Below are 18,203 nucleotides of genomic sequence, written 5' to 3' on the forward strand. Positions count from 1 at the left end.
AAGGGCATAAATAATGTTGTTGGGCTTTAGGCCGTAGTTTAGTTGGGCTTTAGGTCATAGTTTAGTTGGATTGTAGGCCCGTTGTTGTAAGAGTTTGTATTCGGCAGTAATCGTGACCTGTTATATTAACAAAATGTGAAGGGGGCAAGGGGGCAACTTCCCTTAGCTAAGGCTATTCATAATCCAAGTGACACTAATGATCCAAATACTTCTCGATAGAATTAAAAATTACATTAAAAGGTCAAAATATTACTATTAAATTATGAATTGTCCTGTAAAGAGAGCTCCAATTTGTATATCTTATTGTTCAGCTTTTGTTTTTGATTTTTGCGCTCTTCAAAGGACTACAATTCAAAACGTTGTTCTGTCCAAGACAGAGCTGGCAAGAAAAAGAAAGAGAAATCATTTTTAGACTTTTTTTTTTTACAGTTTCAATCATCTTCAAGTCTTCAACCCATTTTCAGATTTCTCATCATCTTTAATGGGTTCTTCTTCATTTTCACTTTCTCTGTTTAGATTTTCCGTTCTCCTCAAATCTCTCTTTATCCCTGTTTTTGTCGTTTCGATCTTTGTGTGTTAATTTGTAGGCATTTCTAGAGAGAGAAAGGAAAACAATAACTCAGTTGAATCATTTGAGTGAAGAAGAAAAAGTAGAAATGGGTAGCGAAGGAAGAAGAACTGGAGGAAGAGTGTGGAAGAATCTGAAAGAAAAATTAGGGTTTAAAGGGATGATTGGATGTTGTGGAGCCAACTGGGGTTCCGAAACCACTTCAACTCTTAGGTCTATGACAGTGGGTGAGATCCCGGTATCGGTAGAGAACAGTCCAAACCTAGTTTGTGGATTTCGTGAGTTTCCGGTGGTGGCGTCCGGTATGAATTTGGGAACGGCATTGGCCGCTGAACGTAATATCCGAGCGGTGGGAGGTGGTGGCGGGTCAGTATTAACTACCAGTACTCCGTCTACACCGTTGAGAAATTCGTTGATGAAATTGATACAAGAAACGGACGGTGTAGATTGTGAGAAGGAAAAAGAGAGGAAAAGTAATGTAGGTGGTAATGATACAGTGTGCTGCGTGTGTATGGAGAGAAAACTGGGTGCAGCATTTATTCCATGTGGCCACACTTTTTGTAGGGTTTGTTCAAGGGAAATTTTGCTTAACCGTGGGTCATGTGCAATTTGTAACCGTCCGATTAAAGAAATTCTTGATATCTTTTAGATCAGAATATGAATTTTTCTCTTTTTTATTTCCTGGAATCATTGAGACAAGAGCCGGGTCGTCTGGCCACTTAAACGGGTCATTACAAATGTTTTGCAGGCCGGCCCGTAGAGCCTTTTAACAGCCCGGACCGGCCTGGCCCAGTTGACCCGTTTAGCATTTAGCCGTTTGGATGTTCCCAATGGCTAGCTGGGCCAACTTTTACTAATTTTACCCCTCTAAGTAGCCTTTGGTTATTTGAATTGGGGTTATTAAAGTATAAATAATGTTGTTGGGCTTTATGCCATGTCTTGTTGGGCTATAGGTCCGGTTCTGTTAGTGTTTGAGTGGGCGGTTATCGAGCTTATCACATCTATGATGTATCAAGTGCCAAATGTAACGACATACGTACATCGTAGTCGACTTCCAAAAAAAAAAAGTAGCCTTTTTATGGCTGTTAAAATTGTAGTTTTCACCCATTATATTACAAGTGTTCCAACAATTCCAAGAGGATTTCAAGATTCTAAGTGTTCTTACCCATCCAACTTCCCAAGTGTTTTAACTTTTCTACAAGAGTTTCAAGTGTTCTAATCCAATTTGTTTTTTCTAAAGGGAAATTTTATAGGCAATGCCCATAGTTGATATAGGCAATCTCGCTAAAGGCAATTCCTATCTTAATTAAAGGCAATGTGTGTTTAAAAGGCAATGCCTCAACTCCTGAATTGTCGGTTGTCTGAGGGGAATCTACTCTTCTATTACATGTAATTTGTTGATGAATTCTTTTGTCGGATGGTTTCTTCGAATCATAGAACATAAGTTTGCTTGATTTAGGCAAGCCCTTGAGTGTATACAGAAGTTTGGATACGTTTACTTCTAGGGTTTTCCTGCACAAATGACTTTTCATAAACTTTGCTTCAAAACCCAACTTGTACTCTGTTTTGATTAGCTTCAAGTTTAATGTCAGACCGCAGACTTGTTTATGCCAACTATGTCTATATAAGAATATTAAGAAAATGTTACCTAGATCTGTTTTACAAGATTTTAGGTTTTGGTTCTTTCAACTTTTTTGAGCCGAATAATGGTTCAACTTCGAATCAATTCTTCCTCATATTACTCATTATACAGTTGGGAAGGAAGAAGAAGAAGCTAATATGATCCTTACTAGGTTACTATACTTCATGTTTTAGGAGATTTTAGGTTTTGGTTCTTTCAACTTTTTTGTCCCGAGTAATGGTTGAACTTGGAATCAATTCTTCGTCATATACTCATATTACTCATTAGACCATTGGGAAGGAGGAAGATGCAGTAGAAGAAAGGATGAAGATGAAGAATAAGAAAGAAGATAGATTACCTGCCGACAACTTTTTGGTGAGACGGTGAGATTAACCTTCAAAGTTGGCATTGCCTTTAACTACATTTGGTCGTGATGAATTGACCAAGTCAAACTAGTAAAATACATTGCCTTTAACAATAAAAGGCATTGCTTATAAAATCTCCCTTTTCTAAATCCATTTTGATTACCGGTGGTCGAGGTATTTATCACATTCTCTACTTTTACTCTCCTTTTTTTTACTAGATTTAATATGGATGAAAATTTAGATGTTGAGAATGTTAGAGATTCTGAAAGTGATGATTTTATATCTATAACACACGATGAGCCATCGGGGGTAAATGTAGATAATCCTGATGCAGCTTCTATTAAAAAAAGAAAGTTAAACGCATTGGAAGTATGGAATTATTTTACGTTAGAAGAAAAAACTATTGATGGAGTAAAACAAATGAGAGCATTTTGTAATGATGGTAGAAAAGATTTTTCGAACTCTTTCGGAGGAAATACTCTTTTAAGAAGACATTTAGCTGAATGTAACTTAAAGAAATTTAGCTATAACCAATGTAGAATGAGGGAAAGGTTAGCCATTTATATACAATCTCTTACATTTGCCGAAGATCGTAGACTAGAATATTGGATTAAAATTTTATGTTCAACCTTTATTTTGTAAGGTTAGTCAAAATACCGCTAGGCAAGATTGTGTGAATCAATTTCGCAAGCAAAAAATTGATGTGATTAATGAACTTAAAAACGTCAAAGGCGGAATTGGTTTTACTTCGAATATATGGTTAGGTTGCAACGAATATCGTTATTTATGTCTTACAGCACATTATATTGATCCTATAGTTCTTGGTCAATATGCAATAGAATTATTGCTCTTAGTTTGTGCGAACATCCTCTTAAAGGTAATCAAATATATCAACTTACTTTAAGTGCATTACTTTCCATGATACTACTTCTAATACAAGTGCAATAGAACTATTTAACACTTGTGGTATGAAAAATTCTCATAATGGACCACCATTGCATGTTAAATGTGCATGTCATATTATTAATGTAGTTGTGGAAAATGGTATTGACACTATCGCGAGAGACCCAGAATTGGGGTTTATTGGAAAATTTCCGAATGCTCTTGCTAATATTATGACTTGTGGCTCTAGATGGCAACATTACGAGAACATATGTCAAGGCTATAATTTAAAACCGAGGAAATTTATGATAGATGAACCTACTAGTTGGATCTCAACCTATTTAATGTTAAAGTCATATAGAGGTTATGAATTGCCTATTCTTGATTTTTAAATGCATCAAATGATTTTAATTTAGAAAAACGCGATTTCGGTAAATGTAATGTATTTGTAGATTTCTTAGAAACCTTTTATAAATCTATTAGAGTGTTTGCGGACATTTACCATCCTATATCTATTTTACTACACGAATTTTATACCATGTCTCAAGCATTTGTCACATGTAGGTCGCCGGAAATTTATGAAAATATATTACATCATATGGAAATAATATTCAGAAAATATTGGCAAGAAGTTTCACCCTTATATACTTTAGGTTCATGTTTGGATCCAAGGAAAAGAGTTGAAGGGACTGTTATTTTACTAACACATATTTATCAAAATCTTGATCTTTCCGTCCCAAATGACTTGTATGATCTTGTTACTAACCAAATATTTGATTTGTTTTCTCATTATGAAGAAATGTATAATGCTCAATTTAGTGTCCCTTCATCAAATGAACCAATAAGCCCTTGGAGGAAACTTGTAATTGAGCGTAGAGATAGAGATCGATTACAATCCTCTTCATGAAGTATCGAAGTTAAAGAGCTTGATATTTATTTAAAATGGTTGAATATATTCAATCGTTCGAATGATGGAGCATGATTTACTAACGCCTCCTGCATCTACAGTTGCATCAGAGTCTAGTTTTAGGGCATGCAAAGAAGTTTTTAGTGATCGAAATAACCGGTTACATGAAGATATCGTAGAAGCACTAATATGCTTGAAGGATTGGGATGATTTCAAATATAAACAACTAAATTATACTGATGTTCTGATACAAGAATATGAAGAATGTGTGGCACAAGATGGTGCGATTGGTGAATAATTTTTGTAATTTTTTTACAAGTGTAAAGATTATTGTAAATGATTGATATTTTGGGCAGGTGCTAACCTAGTCAGAATGTGCTCAATGGATAGTGATCCAATTATCTAGATTTTTTTTTATGTAATTATATTTATATTATAGAAAAATTAGTTAGTGGATTTAAAATTTAAAATTATTTGGCTAAGATCCAAATAGAGAAGTCAATTGATATGGAGGCTATGCTTAAACAAAAAGAAAATAATGCATAATAGAATTTCCAAATTCTTCCAAACTAAAAAACAAAAGTACAACCCTAATTTACCAAAGAAAGCTAATGCTATGAACCTATTATTTGAGCCACATTCTTTTATGCAGGAAATAAATGTGTTTTTGAAGATTATTTTTATCCTCAAATTTGACACGTATATCATAATAAAGGAACGAAAGGAACTACATTTCTATTCTAAATTGCCAAGTCTTCTAAATTGGGGAGAATCACAAATAATAAAGCTATAGAATAAGGGTTTTTAGGGTTTAGGGAAAGAAGACAAATTTTGTGTATATCATCTTTAGAAATTGACACATTCATTGTTCATGCCATTTTTCTAAAATACTTCTATGTTTGGTGAGAGAAGGCTTGTGTTAGAAGAAAGAACTAACAACTTGGATTAGTGGGTAATGAATATATGTACAAACTTAAGGAAAAGTTGTGGAAGAAAAAGCCTCTTTTTAAGGTGAAAAATGTGTTTTTTAGTTAGAGACAGAATAAAAATAGGGGTGGTGGTGTTTCTTATCAAATCGAAAATATTGTTCTTGGCTAAGTTCGTCTTTAATATGATAATGATGTTTATCTGTATTGGGGTTCTATGTGACCTTCAAGATTGGGTCTGTTAGGGTTTAGATGCCAATTTAATCAATTTATTGAGAATATTGACATACATAATGGATTCCAATATATCTTTTCTAAAGCAAAAGGTCCATTCAATTATCATAACTAAGAATTATCCATGTCTAATACACGGTTGGCTTTTGAATTGGAAAAACAAATTCATAGAACACAACAATTTTTTTAATGATCGATAACGGGAAAATTGTATTAGCACTTTCTTTTTGAAAAATTAAATATTATTATTATTATTTACGAAACAAGATCTTTTACAATATATTTTAACAACTGATCTAATAAAAATATTCTTCATTAGAATCAAAAGACTTATGACGAGTTCATAAGTGTAGTACTCGTTCTAGCATGAGTTTGCAGTGCTATAACTTGGGGTGTCACCAAAATAATTTTAATTTTAGGTAATCGAAGTTTTTTAGTCGTATCAACTTATGTAAAAGAATTATAGTTTTGTTACTAAGGTAATGCATGTGACTAATGTCTATGTTATAACAAAAATAGTAAACCAAAACTAAAACCCAACTTCTAACACTACTTCTATGCTTTGCGACAAAAAGAACACTATTTATATGCAACTGAAATGTTGGTCAAATAATATATTTCATTTATCAGACCAACTATGCAATGCTAGAACCTATTTACTTTTTGAGTTAATTCCTAAATGGCCCCCTACTTTGTGACCAGCCTCCTTTATGGCCCCTTTTTTTTCGTAAATTCAAATCTGACCCCCTATTTTCAGGTAAATGTCATTACTACCCTTCTTAATTCTAAATTTAAAACATTAAAAAAAATTATTTCCACCTCACCCCTCTCTCTCTCTCTCTCTCTCTCTCTCCACCTCATCTCTCCCTACACCTCACCCCTCTCTCTAATTCACCTCTCTCTCTCCAACTCATCCCTTTCTTCTCCGGCAAGGTGGCCGGCCGGAAAATTTTCCGGCCGGCCACCTTCAAACCTAAAAAAAAAATTCTCTCTCCTCTCTCTCTCTCTAAATTTTTTTTTTTTAAATGATCAATGGATTGAACTCTCTCATCTCACTTCATCAAGTTCTTCATTTAACTGCTGGACCTATTTTCCGAAACCTATCTTCTTCTTCTTCCTTCAAGTTCACTCATTTATTACATACTAGATACAAATCGAAAGAAGATTTGAACGCTTATACAGTTCATCCAGATCATAAATCTGTTGTTAAAGAATCTATTTTACCAATCATTAATGATATCATGGTTGTTGATTGGGTTTCAGATCTTGATGATCCGTTTATTATCAAGACCAGATCTGCTTTGAGATTGAAGTTCTTGAAATTGAAGGAAAATTTGGGGGAATATGAGAAAATTAAATTTTGGATTTAATTGGTGGGGTTAAAGATCGGGTTGATTCAATTAAGCAACTTAGTTTTGGGGAGAATTTTTCGCCAGCTTGGTCAAAAGGGTTTTCAATTGATTCTATTGTTGTGGTACCTGGATTAGAAGATTTAGATGGATTGGTTTCAAACAAAGAAGAAGTGAAGGAACAAACAGTGGATGTTAATGATTCAATTGAAGATTTGATCGATCTTGATTATGTTGTTCCTGGTTCTTCACAATCTGCTTCTAATCTTTGATGATGATGATTTACAAGTAAGCTGAGGTTACTTAAAAAAGTTTTCATCTTTAACAACTGTTAGAATAATCTGTTCACTTTTGATGAATTTGATAAATGCTGATTAATTGAGAATTGGAGTAGGGTTTATGTTATCACTGCCTAATTGTTGTTTTGGTTCATCTGCCCTAATCTTTTGTTAAGGATTTGATAGCATTGTAGTTGTTGTTGTCCTGTAAACAATCGGATTCAACGTTTAATCTCTATTGTCGGATTCAACGTTTAATCTCTGTTCGTGAACAGATCCTCCGGCGAAGGGAAACCCCCTTCGCCGGAGTTTTAGAGAGAGAGAGAGAGAGTGGAGAGATTTAAAAAAATAAATAAATAAAATTTAGAGAGAGAGAGGAGAGAGCATTTTTTTTTTAGGTTTGAAGGTGGTCGGCCGGAAAATTTTCCGGCCGGCCACCTTGCCGGAGAAGAAAGGGGTGAGTTGGAGAGAGAGAGGTGAGTTGGAGAGAGAGAGAGGTGAATTGGAGAGAGAGAGAGAGAGGGGTGAGGTGTAGGGAGAGATGAGGTGGAGAGAGAGGGGTGAGGTGGAAATAAATTTTTTTAATGTTTTAAATTTAGAATTAAGAAGGGTAGTAATGACATTCACCTGAAAATAGGGGGCCATATTTGAATTTACGAAAAAAAAAGGGCCATAAAGGAAGCTGGTCACAAAGTAGGGGGCCATATAGGAATTAACTCTTACTTTTTTCTTTGTTGTTGAAGGGAACCTATTTACTTCTAACTAACGATGTTAATAGAAACAAAAGGCCAGCGTTTTGGGGAAAGTTAAATAGTTTTCGGGGTGTGAAGACTTGGTCAAAAATTGGTCAATTTTGTTTGACAATTTTATTTTGTAAGATGTTATGGGGAAATAAAAACCTTCACCTCACCTCACTCTCTCTCCACCTCACCTCTCTCTCTCCCACCTCACCTCTCTCTCACCACCTCACCGTTGACTAGTCATCATTTCTCTCTCATTCATCTCATCACCTCTCTCTGTCACCTCATCTTCTCGCCACCTCATCTTCTCGCCACCTCATCGTCTTCTCCGGTAAAAATCGTCGTCCGGCGACCTTCAAACTTAAAAAAAAAATTAAATATTTTTTCTCCCTCCTCTCTCTCTCTCTAAAAAACGTTTTTTTTCTTCTCTCTCTCTAGAATAGGGACCTTCAACATATCCTCTCTCTAGATTTGTTCTAGAGAGAAAAAAAAAAATCCTGAAAATTTATAGAGAGAGAAAGAGTGATTTTTTTTTCATGAAAATTTTCCAGCCGACTACCTTGTCGGAGAAGAGAGAGAGGTGAGGTGGAAAATTTCTCCATAAAATATATGCTTCCAGAAAATTTTCAAAATTTTACATATTCCCTTTAAATTTCACACCCCGGAAACTATTTAGCTTTCCGCAAAGCGCTGGCCAAACAAAAGTGTTACGAGAAATTATTTAAACTTATTATTTGTTGGTTCTCTAATTTGTGATCTAACTTCTTTTTGGTCTCTTATTTTTAATAAATTTATAATTGACCCCTTCTTTTCTAAAACCCGTCCGGTTACCGGTAGAGAAAATGTTTCTCTTCAAAAAATGTCTATCACGTGTCAACCTGCCTGATGTCATTATTATTCCTCTTTTTCAAGTTGTCATATCAACCACTTGACCATGTAACATTTCTCTTCACTTTGATATTAGAAAACCTCTCCTGATTAAATACCGCAACAACCTTTCTTCTTTTCCTACTCTTTTGGTATTATTAATTAACCGTAACAAAACAGATCTTTAGGCATTTCTATTTAAACATGTAGTTAGATTACTCCCGAAAATGAGAAAAGCAAAATCAAGAGATGTCATAACATTCTAGAAGCTTCAAAAATATGCTAGAAGACTCAAGTAGACTATGAAGAAAATCTAAAAATTCTAGAGTAATCTAGACACGTCTAGTGTGTGAAAAAGACATAAATTTCCTTGTTATTACTTTGTACCTTGTGGGATGTGTCTCAAAGCCTGCATAAAGCGGGGAGATCCTTATTTGTAAGCAATCAGGTACAAAAACCAAGTCTAGAGTCAGGTAACCAATTCAAAGGCGAGCTTACGAATGAGTGACTTGGAATGCGTGCATTTGCAAATAGGAAAGTGTGATGGTGGAAATCTCGTATTGAAATAGTACTGATACTTGCATTTCGACTTTCGATTGCGGGCGCTATATCCATGCAGCATGAACGTACTTACTTTTTGGGCATGCCTAAGTAGAACGCTTCAACGAACCTTACACAAATACCTTATTGAATGTTTATTGGCACATTTCAAACACTTCTTGATTCATGAGTAATCTCTGATTTTTTCTATGCCCAAACTACTATTCGTTTTAGAAGAGTCTTTCCCTATCACTACAAATATTCATGGATATAAATGCATAATATAATTAAGGGTTAAATTCCGTTTTGGATCTTAATTTATGACTCACTCACTCTTTTGGCCTCCGTAAGTGTCGGAGAGTTCGATTTGCCCCTTAAGAGTACTTTCGACCAATTGTTATGTCAGCAAGCTCTGACCCTATTCTTTTTATATTCCTAATCTACCCCTCTGACCAAATCAAAACAAAATCTCTAGTTGTCAAATCAATTAACCCTAATTATTACACCTATTTTCATCTCCCAAGACACTTTATTTTCATCTCCAATTTTTTTTCGTCATTCATCTTTAAAATTGAGAGCAACATGATCAAGTCAAAGAGGAAAAGAGGGGGTGGGTTGACAAACTCAAAATGGTAGATATGGTACTAATGTTTTATTTTATTGTACATAATTGAGTTAATTCCTATATGGCCCCCTACTTTGTGACCAGCTTCCTTTACGACCCCCTTTTTTTCGTAAATTCAAATATGACCCCCTTTTCTTAACACCGTCAGTCAACTTTTATAGTTAATCTTTTTGTTTCCATATTTACCCTTCTTATAAGAATGATTTCAAAATTCAAAATTGACCCCCTTTTAAATTTGGGTCAATTTCCAAAAACTTATAGCTACTTAAGAAAAAACTAGGGGGCCAAAATAGAATACATATAAAAAAAATTAAAAAACACCTAATCTCTGCCTCTCTCTCCTCCACATCATGTATCTCGCCACCTCATCATCTTCTCCGATGAAGGTCGCCGGCCGGCCAAATTTTCCGGCGACCTTCAATTTTTTTTTTTTTTTTATCTTTCTCTAACTAATATCTCTCTTCTCTCTCTCTCTCCCATCTCTCTCTCTCATTTCTCTCTCTCTCCCATCTCTCTCTCTCTCATTTCTCTCTCTCATCTCTCTATAATTTCGGCGAAGGGGCTCCTCCCCTTCGCCGGAATTATAGAAAGAGAGAGAAACTCTCCCATCTCTCTCTCTCATTTCTCTCTCTCATCTCTCTATAATTCCGGCGAAGGGGCTCCTCCCCTTCGCCGGAATTATAGAAAGAGGGAGAAATGAGAGAGAGAGAGATGAGAGAGAGAAATGAGAGAGAGAGATGGGAGAGAAAGAGGAGAGAGAGAGAGAGATGGGAGAGAGATATGGGAGAGAGAGAGAGAAATGAGAGAAAGAGAGAGATGGGAGAGAAGAAAGATATTAGTTAGAGAAAGATAAAAAAAAAAAAAATTTGAAGGTCGCCGGAAAATTTGGCCGGCCGGCGACCTTCATCGTAGAAGATGATGAGGTGGCGAAATACATGATGTGGAGGAGAGAGGCGATGAGATGGAGGAGAGAGAGGGAGAGATGAGGTGTTTTTAAATTTTTTTTATATGTATTCTATTTTGGCCCCCTAGTTTTTTCTAAAGTAGCTATAAGTTTTTGGAAATTGACCCAAATTTAACAAGGGGTCAATTTTGAATTTTGAAATCATTCTTATAAGAAGGGTAAATATGGAAACAAAAAGATTAACCATAAAAGTTGACTGACGGTGTTAAGAAAATGGGGCCATATTTGAATTTACGAAAAAAAGGGGGCATAAAGGAAGCTTGTCACAAAGCAGGGGGCCATATAGGAATTAACTCTACATAATTTTGCTTTTAAAACTCGAAAATTGCTTTTTGATATTCTTGCTTATGCAATTCGTCAAAGTTAAAAAGGGGTTTCGATGTTATTTAACTATCTTTGCTAATTTTTCTTCAAGCCATATATGTTGTTTTCTCTTTCTCTCTCTCTCTTACATATCAAGGTTTTGATGAATTTTTTTTTCAACAATAAAACTCTCATAAGAGAGGGCAACTTCGGGCTTGTCCCACGGATTAAATCAATGTGAATCTTCTCGAGAGAACTGCTTTTAGGCCCTCTTATGCAGCAGTTTCGTATTGAATGGGTCAAACCTCTTTTGCAGAAGAGTGAACCGGGTTTAGAGAGAGAAAATCATGATACGAGAAAGATAGAATGATCTAATAGGAATTTTCTTTGTGTATTGTTACTTTTTTTGGGTATTGACTGTTGGTTAATGTTTGTGTCTATACTTTTTATCTGACATGGATTTCTTTGAGGAAAGAAGTTTGTCAGAGATGAATAATGGGGAGAAAAAACTCAAAATGGAGAAAAAGGTAAAAGGAAATAAGGATAATAATTAGGGTGAATTGATTTGACAGCTCGAGATTTTGTTTTGATAGAGGCGAAGGGGTAGATTAGGAATACAAAATATTCGGTCAGAGCTTGTTAGCGTAATAATTGATCAAAAGTACTTATTGGGAACAAATCAAATTCTCAAACATTCACATGGACCAAAATGGGAAGTTGATCACAAATTGGAGATCACAACAAAATAATCAAAGATTTGGTCGGTGTGGTCCATGACCATCTACAATGCAAAACTTCACAAAAAATGTATTCATCGTATGTGTGAAGTTTCAATGAAGATGTTCAATCTTATTTAACAAAAATACAAAATAGAGAACATCTCATTTTTGTAGGTTTCCTATACTAATTTCTAAAATTGGTCTATTTATCTATGTGACATGTTAATTCTTGGCAAATATATGAAGTCTAGATTGTTAGTCTAAATTTAAAAAAATGATGAGTTGGACAAATGAAGATATTTCTATTTGATTACCATTACATTATTTTAGAGATCGAAATTATGTTTTTCATTTGAGAAATTTTCCGAAATTTTCTGTAAAGAACTTACGTAAAACTAATTTCTAAAACTGAATGTTGCATTAGAGATGTTTATTATATATGGGAGACTACTTTCTGGTCCGAGTCCTACATTTTGGCTTACGATATTTTTAATTCATGCGTATATTTTTCCTAGATTGCACCTTATCTAAGCAGACAGAATTTTGTGGTGAATTGTAGTAGTTCCACAATAGGAGTCAAAGTGATTCGATTGGATGGAGGAGATAGTCCTAATGAGGGGTAGGGTTCTTTGTTCTTACTAGAAAGACTATCCTCAGGTCCAAACCCAAATTTTCCCAATAGGACATTGGCATAAGATTGAAAAGTCTAGTTTGGCAAGTGGCTAAAGGAGGTCAAATCAAGTTTCCTCGTCAATGGTGTAATATTAATCACAAAATTTAGGTCGAATTATCAGTATGAATATCGATCTCAAAACTTTGGTGTACTACCCTCGTGGATAATCATTGTTAGCCACATAGTGATCAGGTCCCGCTGGAGCAAACTGTTCAGACACCATAACTTCTCATGGTTGTAATTTAGTTTTCAGTCTTCCGCTTTACCAAACATCCTTCGAGCAACTCCAATGCCAAATTAAAAATTTCAATGGTCGTATGTATTAAGTCTTAATTTTGACATTCTCTTTCTTAGATGACACTATTAAAATTTTCAATTCGAAAGACGTCTCCAACGCAACGCTCAAAAACTTCAAATTTCTTTCAATATTATTTCTAAAATGATTAGTTTTGTTTGTAATATTGAGTGGACAATTGATATCCTAAAAAAAATCTTATCTTGAATTAAATGTTACCATATCATCTTAAGAACATCTCCAATGCAATACTCAATCTTAGAAACTCCGAGTGTCACGTAAGATTTTTAGAGTTTTGTCCTTAAAAATCATCTCCAATGCAACACTCTATTTGGATCTCAAAGATGACGTGTCGAGGGTGGAATAGAGATATCTCAAGAGGACACTCTATTTCTAGAGTGTCCTCTTGAGATATCTCTAATTGTCCAACTCATCAATATTTGATTTTCAGCCAATAGAAATCAAGTCTTCTATATTTTCTAAAATAACTAATTATTTATTTACAAAAATAACTATGCCACATGAGTAAATAAGATAAGTTTAGAGTTTTGGATTGGATACAAAAAAAAATTATGGATCTATATTAACGCCACGTAGGAGTGAGAATCTCAATTAGAACTTGACACATATGATGAATAGAGATTTTTTTTGAGTTTTGCATTGGAGATGCTCTAAGACCCCCAAATGAATTTTGTTTCGGAGAGATTTTTTGTGAAAACATCTCAGTGGTACTTAGATTGTTTTAATTTGAATCTTGTGATAACTTCAGTTATGTGAAAATAGGAGAATTTGCAAATGAAGTAGTATGATAGTTGGTTTTTTTTTTTTTTTTGTTGAAAATAGTATGATAGTTGGTCTCCAATGTGAAAAATACATTTGAAACTATACACTACTAGTTATAGTGGTACAATTTACAAAAACATCTTTAGACATAATTGAAAAATGAAATAAGTTAGAAATAATTTACAGATATACTTGTGTGCAGATCAAACTATGGGATGAAGCAGTCACATCTTCACCGCTAGATTGTTGTTAGCTTTTAATGTTGTGTGATCATTGTGATAAACTATATGCGAAGAATAGATAAAGCCAATAATATAATATAGTATATATACTAATCAAATATATCGTAATATACTCATATATACTTTAATAAATCATTTGCAACACCAAATAAAATACGAAACATCATTTTTCTATTTCTTGCATAAATGTGTATAACACAGTTAACTAGAATAATTGTGTTTAACTATATCTGAAGAATAGATAAAGCCAAATCATGTTTTAAATCATTTTCACTCCTACGTATCTATGTCACATAAATGGCGATAACTTTTCAATGAGTGTCATAGATAAACTTTACATATTAGATCTAATACGAGAAAGGTAAAAATTTGTAAATATGTATAACACATTTGACTAGTGTAATAGTGTTTTAAATTATTTTCACTCTTACGTACCTATGTCATATAAATGGCGATAACTTTTCAATGAGTGTCATAGATAAACTTTACATATTAGATCTAATATGGACAAGGTAAAATAAAATTGTAAATATGAATTTCCAAAAATAGTGAACTCTAATTTCACGTTAGAGTTCTAATATCCTTATATAAAATAGTGTTTAAAGATTGAAGATTAAAGATTATTAGTTAGATATCAACTTCAATTCTTAGCGGCCTAAAAGTTCTAGTTCTGCCCCTGTCTAAACGGCTAAAAATTGCACCCACTAGTGAAAATGTGATTGATCTACATGAAAAATAAGCAAAAAGACATGTCTAAGAAAGGTGAGAGTCAATGAGTCACCCATCCATATAATTCTCATGGGACAAAACTAAGGTGTCCATAGGGGGGAGATAAGTTCATAGGGGCATAAGAGTTAAAAAATTCAACCAAAGAAAAGTACTCAGGCCATTCAAAACGTCTCCAAATTAATCTGGTCCCCCTTCTCCACGATTCTCTTTCTAGCTATAAATTGGACTTGAATGACCAACCACAAACCACACAAGAGTAGAGAGAGAAATACTTTGATACATAACTTACCCTTCTTTTGGAGTATATAGTTTAGGAAACTAGACATAGTTTGAAAAAACAGAGAGATGGAGTCATCATCCTTCCCAATCATCAACATGGAGAAACTAAATGGTGAAGAAAGAGCTTCCACCATGGAACTCATTAATGATGCTTGTGAAAACTGGGGTTTCTTTGAGGTATAATATATATACACTTGTACTTCTTCTAACTCTCTCTCTCTCTCTCTCTTTCTTCATACATGAAGATTTTTTGGATCAAATTAATTGATAAATTTTTTTTTTGATGTTTGTGTTAGTTGATAAACCATGGGATATCACATGAATTGATGGACAAAGTGGAGGCAGTAACAAAAGAACATTATAGGAAATGTATGGAACAGAGGTTCAAGGAATTGGTAGCAAGCAAGGCACTAGAGGGAGTAGAGACTGAAATTGAAGACATGGATTGGGAGAGTACCTTCTTTTTGCGTCATCTCCCCGAATCTAACATGTCTGAGATCCCCGATCTCGGTGATGATTACAAGTAAATTTGCTTAATTTATTTCTTCCATGTTCCTATTTTTAATTAATTTAGACGTTAATCTGACTTGAGATCTGAATTGTCTCGAATCAAATTTCAGAACGTTTGTCTTTTACCTGACTCGTGTGTTTGATTCGTCCGAATGGATGAATGGTACCTATTTTGCGTGTATTTATGCATTTGACCTAATATTAGTCTGAATTAAGATTTCATAGTCTGAAATTATCTGAAGTTACTACTAAGCTCCTACTAAAAACATGTCAGACGATTCAGATTCAGACAATTCAGACTCGGTCGAGTCAGAATTTGATAAGACAGACTCAGACGAGACAAATCCAGACATTTAAATCTCATATTGAATTTGTAGTACGATTCTCTCTCTAAAACTTTAGTTTCTGAGTGAAACAGGACAGCAATGAAGGAATTTGTGGAAGAACTAGAGAAACTAGCAGAGCAGCTCTTGGATCTGCTATGCGAAAACCTAGGGCTTGAGAAAGGGTACCTAAAGAAGGCATTTTGGGGGTCAAGAGGACCAACTTTTGGGACCAAAGTAGGAAACTACCCACCATGCCCAAGGCCAGACTTGGTCAAGGGTTTGAGAGCTCACACTGATGCTGGTGGTCTAATCCTACTATTCCAAGATGATCAAGTCAGTGGCCTTCAACTCCTCAAAGATGATCAATGGATTGATGTTCCTCCTATGCCCCACTCTATTGTCATTAACCTTGGTGATCAACTTGAGGTAATTATATGTTTTCCTTGGTATTCTATGTCCCAATACAACCAATTGTTTGCCATTGGTTTCTTATGTTTAAAACTCCATACGAAATTACCGGACCCAAATTATATACGTACTTTCCCCTATATTTGTCATAATTTAATTACTCATTTTTAAAATGTCCACTAGAAAAAGCAGAAAGGTTCTATAATCCTAAAATCGACAATTGGATACTAATTAGCATTCAAATCCTTGATAAGTTTACTTTTCTCTTTACTAGGTGATCACAAATGGGAGGTACAAGAGCGTGATGCACCGTGTTTTGACTCACACAGAAGGTACCAGGATGTCGATAGCATCATTTTACAATCCTGGAAGCGACGCTGTCATCTACCCGTCACCTGAGATTTTGGAGAAAGAACAAGTAAATGAAAGCGAAGTGTACCCAAAGTTTGTTTTTGAAGACTACATGAAACTCTATGCCGGGCTTAAGTTCCAGGCCAAGGAACCAAGGTTTGAAGCTATGAAAGCCAGGGAGGAACCAAGATTTGAAGCTATAAAAGGCATTGAGACAAGTCCTCTTACTTCATCTCCCATTGCTACAGCTTGATTAAGAAAATAATATCTCTACTTTATGTAAAAGAAAAATAATATATGTGTGCGGTTGTCTGTTGTTTGGTTTGGGTACTTTCAATGCACTGAGGAAGATCTTGAGGGGACTTTAATAATGATTTAAATTAGGAGTCAAAATAAATAAAAATGTAATAGATATGGAAGAGTTGTATTTCTTGACTTATATTGTGATCCTTTTAAAACCCATTAATTGTTCGAATTGATATACCCCAAATAATTATGAACCTCCAAACAGTCTGCCTAATAAGAAGACTTTGTACTGGAAATCAGTTAACTAGTCCTATATGTATAAGTAGTCGAACTAGCTTTTCTCTCAAGATTTCTGTACCCAACTTCAAAAATATTTTGTAGTGTTGCATTGAGTGCTTCCAAACACTTTTTTAGCTTTTAGGATTGGACCGAAACAAAGAATTGCTTACTGTTTCTAGTAGAGAGAATGAGAGAGAATCAGAGGGATGTCTTAAAAACTAGTCATCTTTAGACCATTTTGGTGAGTTGGTCATCTTTAGGGAGCCAAAATGGAATCATTCTACAAATAAATTAATTGGGGTGTAACATATAACTTGCAGGGTGGAAATATCCCGATATTATGCTTATAAATGATGACTTTGATAGTTCTTTCCATACCATTCAGTTTTACTCCTATTAGGGTTTAGGTTTCAGAAAGCCGCCATAGGCCGGCTTCTCTCTTAACTTGTATTGATTTTTTACTTTTGGGTTTGATCTTTGTTGTTCTAAGTAGAACCCTCTGTTTCTTTTAGATGATGAGAGGATTATTCAATACCTCTTGTTACCAAGAAATGGAGGAAAAATGAATAGGTGAGATATCGTTTCAGCCGTCCATTTTCTTGATTGACGGTCTGATTGTTGCTCCTCTACATCTTCTTCCCTTTTCTTTACAACCAATCTAGATAACATTTTTAGGGTTTAATAAGTTGATCTGTTTTGTTTGTTTGTCATTTTACTTTCAACGGATTAAACGCCCTGAATTAGTTCATTTAATGGCCTCTTCGTAATATAAGATCAAAATATCAAGGTTAATAAGTACAAACCTAATTACAGTCGAGATCTAATTTATGATGTTAATAAATGGATAATGGGGAAACCCGTCTGGTGAAAAAAAACAGAGATTTGCTCTAATATTTGGAGCAAAATAGCAATAGTTGGTATGATTCTAAATTATATGACAAATTGAGGTGCTTTGACCATTCAAAAATTTATTTATATTTATTATTTCATTAAATCTGATTAACTTCAAGATGTAATGAGACTTCTGTTGTGCCAATCCTAAGTTCCAAAAGGTATTTTGGAAGATGCCTAATACAGAACAAAATAATGGTCGGTTTTGACGAAGTCAATTGAAATACCATGAATCAGGCTAGTACGAGTCTCATACGCGTTTGCCCTAGGTCTTAGAACAGTAAGGGAGCACGGTCCATTCGA

General features: G+C 34.6%; 2 protein-coding genes, 1 non-coding gene and 1 pseudogene across 3 annotated transcripts; all 4 read left to right on the forward strand.

The window, feature by feature from the left end:
- Positions 1 to 273: 273 nt before the first annotated feature.
- LOC147555930 (uncharacterized) lies at positions 274 to 1,221 on the forward strand. The gene has a single exon (XM_086663650.1). The coding sequence runs from the start codon at positions 657 to 659 to the stop codon at positions 1,215 to 1,217; it is 561 nt and encodes a 186-aa protein (XP_086519776.1). The 5' UTR covers positions 274 to 656; the 3' UTR covers positions 1,218 to 1,221.
- A 5,307-nt stretch (positions 1,222 to 6,528) lies between these two features.
- LOC147555931 (stress-response A/B barrel domain-containing protein UP3 pseudogene) lies at positions 6,529 to 7,378 on the forward strand (annotated as a pseudogene).
- Positions 7,379 to 14,872: 7,494 nt separating this feature from the next.
- LOC147555932 (1-aminocyclopropane-1-carboxylate oxidase-like) lies at positions 14,873 to 16,946 on the forward strand. The gene is made up of 4 exons (XM_086663651.1): positions 14,873 to 15,066; positions 15,186 to 15,412; positions 15,818 to 16,151; positions 16,408 to 16,946. Exons 1-4 carry the CDS (start codon positions 14,956 to 14,958, stop codon positions 16,735 to 16,737), a joined length of 1,002 nt encoding a protein of 333 aa, XP_086519777.1. The 5' UTR covers positions 14,873 to 14,955; the 3' UTR covers positions 16,738 to 16,946.
- Positions 16,947 to 17,518: 572 nt separating this feature from the next.
- LOC147555933 (small nucleolar RNA snoR111) lies at positions 17,519 to 17,641 on the forward strand. The gene has a single exon (XR_015235520.1). It is a non-coding gene; the product is annotated as a small nucleolar RNA snoR111 (small nucleolar RNA).
- Positions 17,642 to 18,203: the final 562 nt, after the last annotated feature.

This window comes from Eschscholzia californica, unplaced genomic scaffold, assembly GCF_041429995.1.
Source record: "Eschscholzia californica isolate CP2 unplaced genomic scaffold, dmEscCali1.0.p SCAF_2, whole genome shotgun sequence".
NCBI classification, from domain to species: domain Eukaryota; kingdom Viridiplantae; phylum Streptophyta; class Magnoliopsida; order Ranunculales; family Papaveraceae; genus Eschscholzia; species Eschscholzia californica.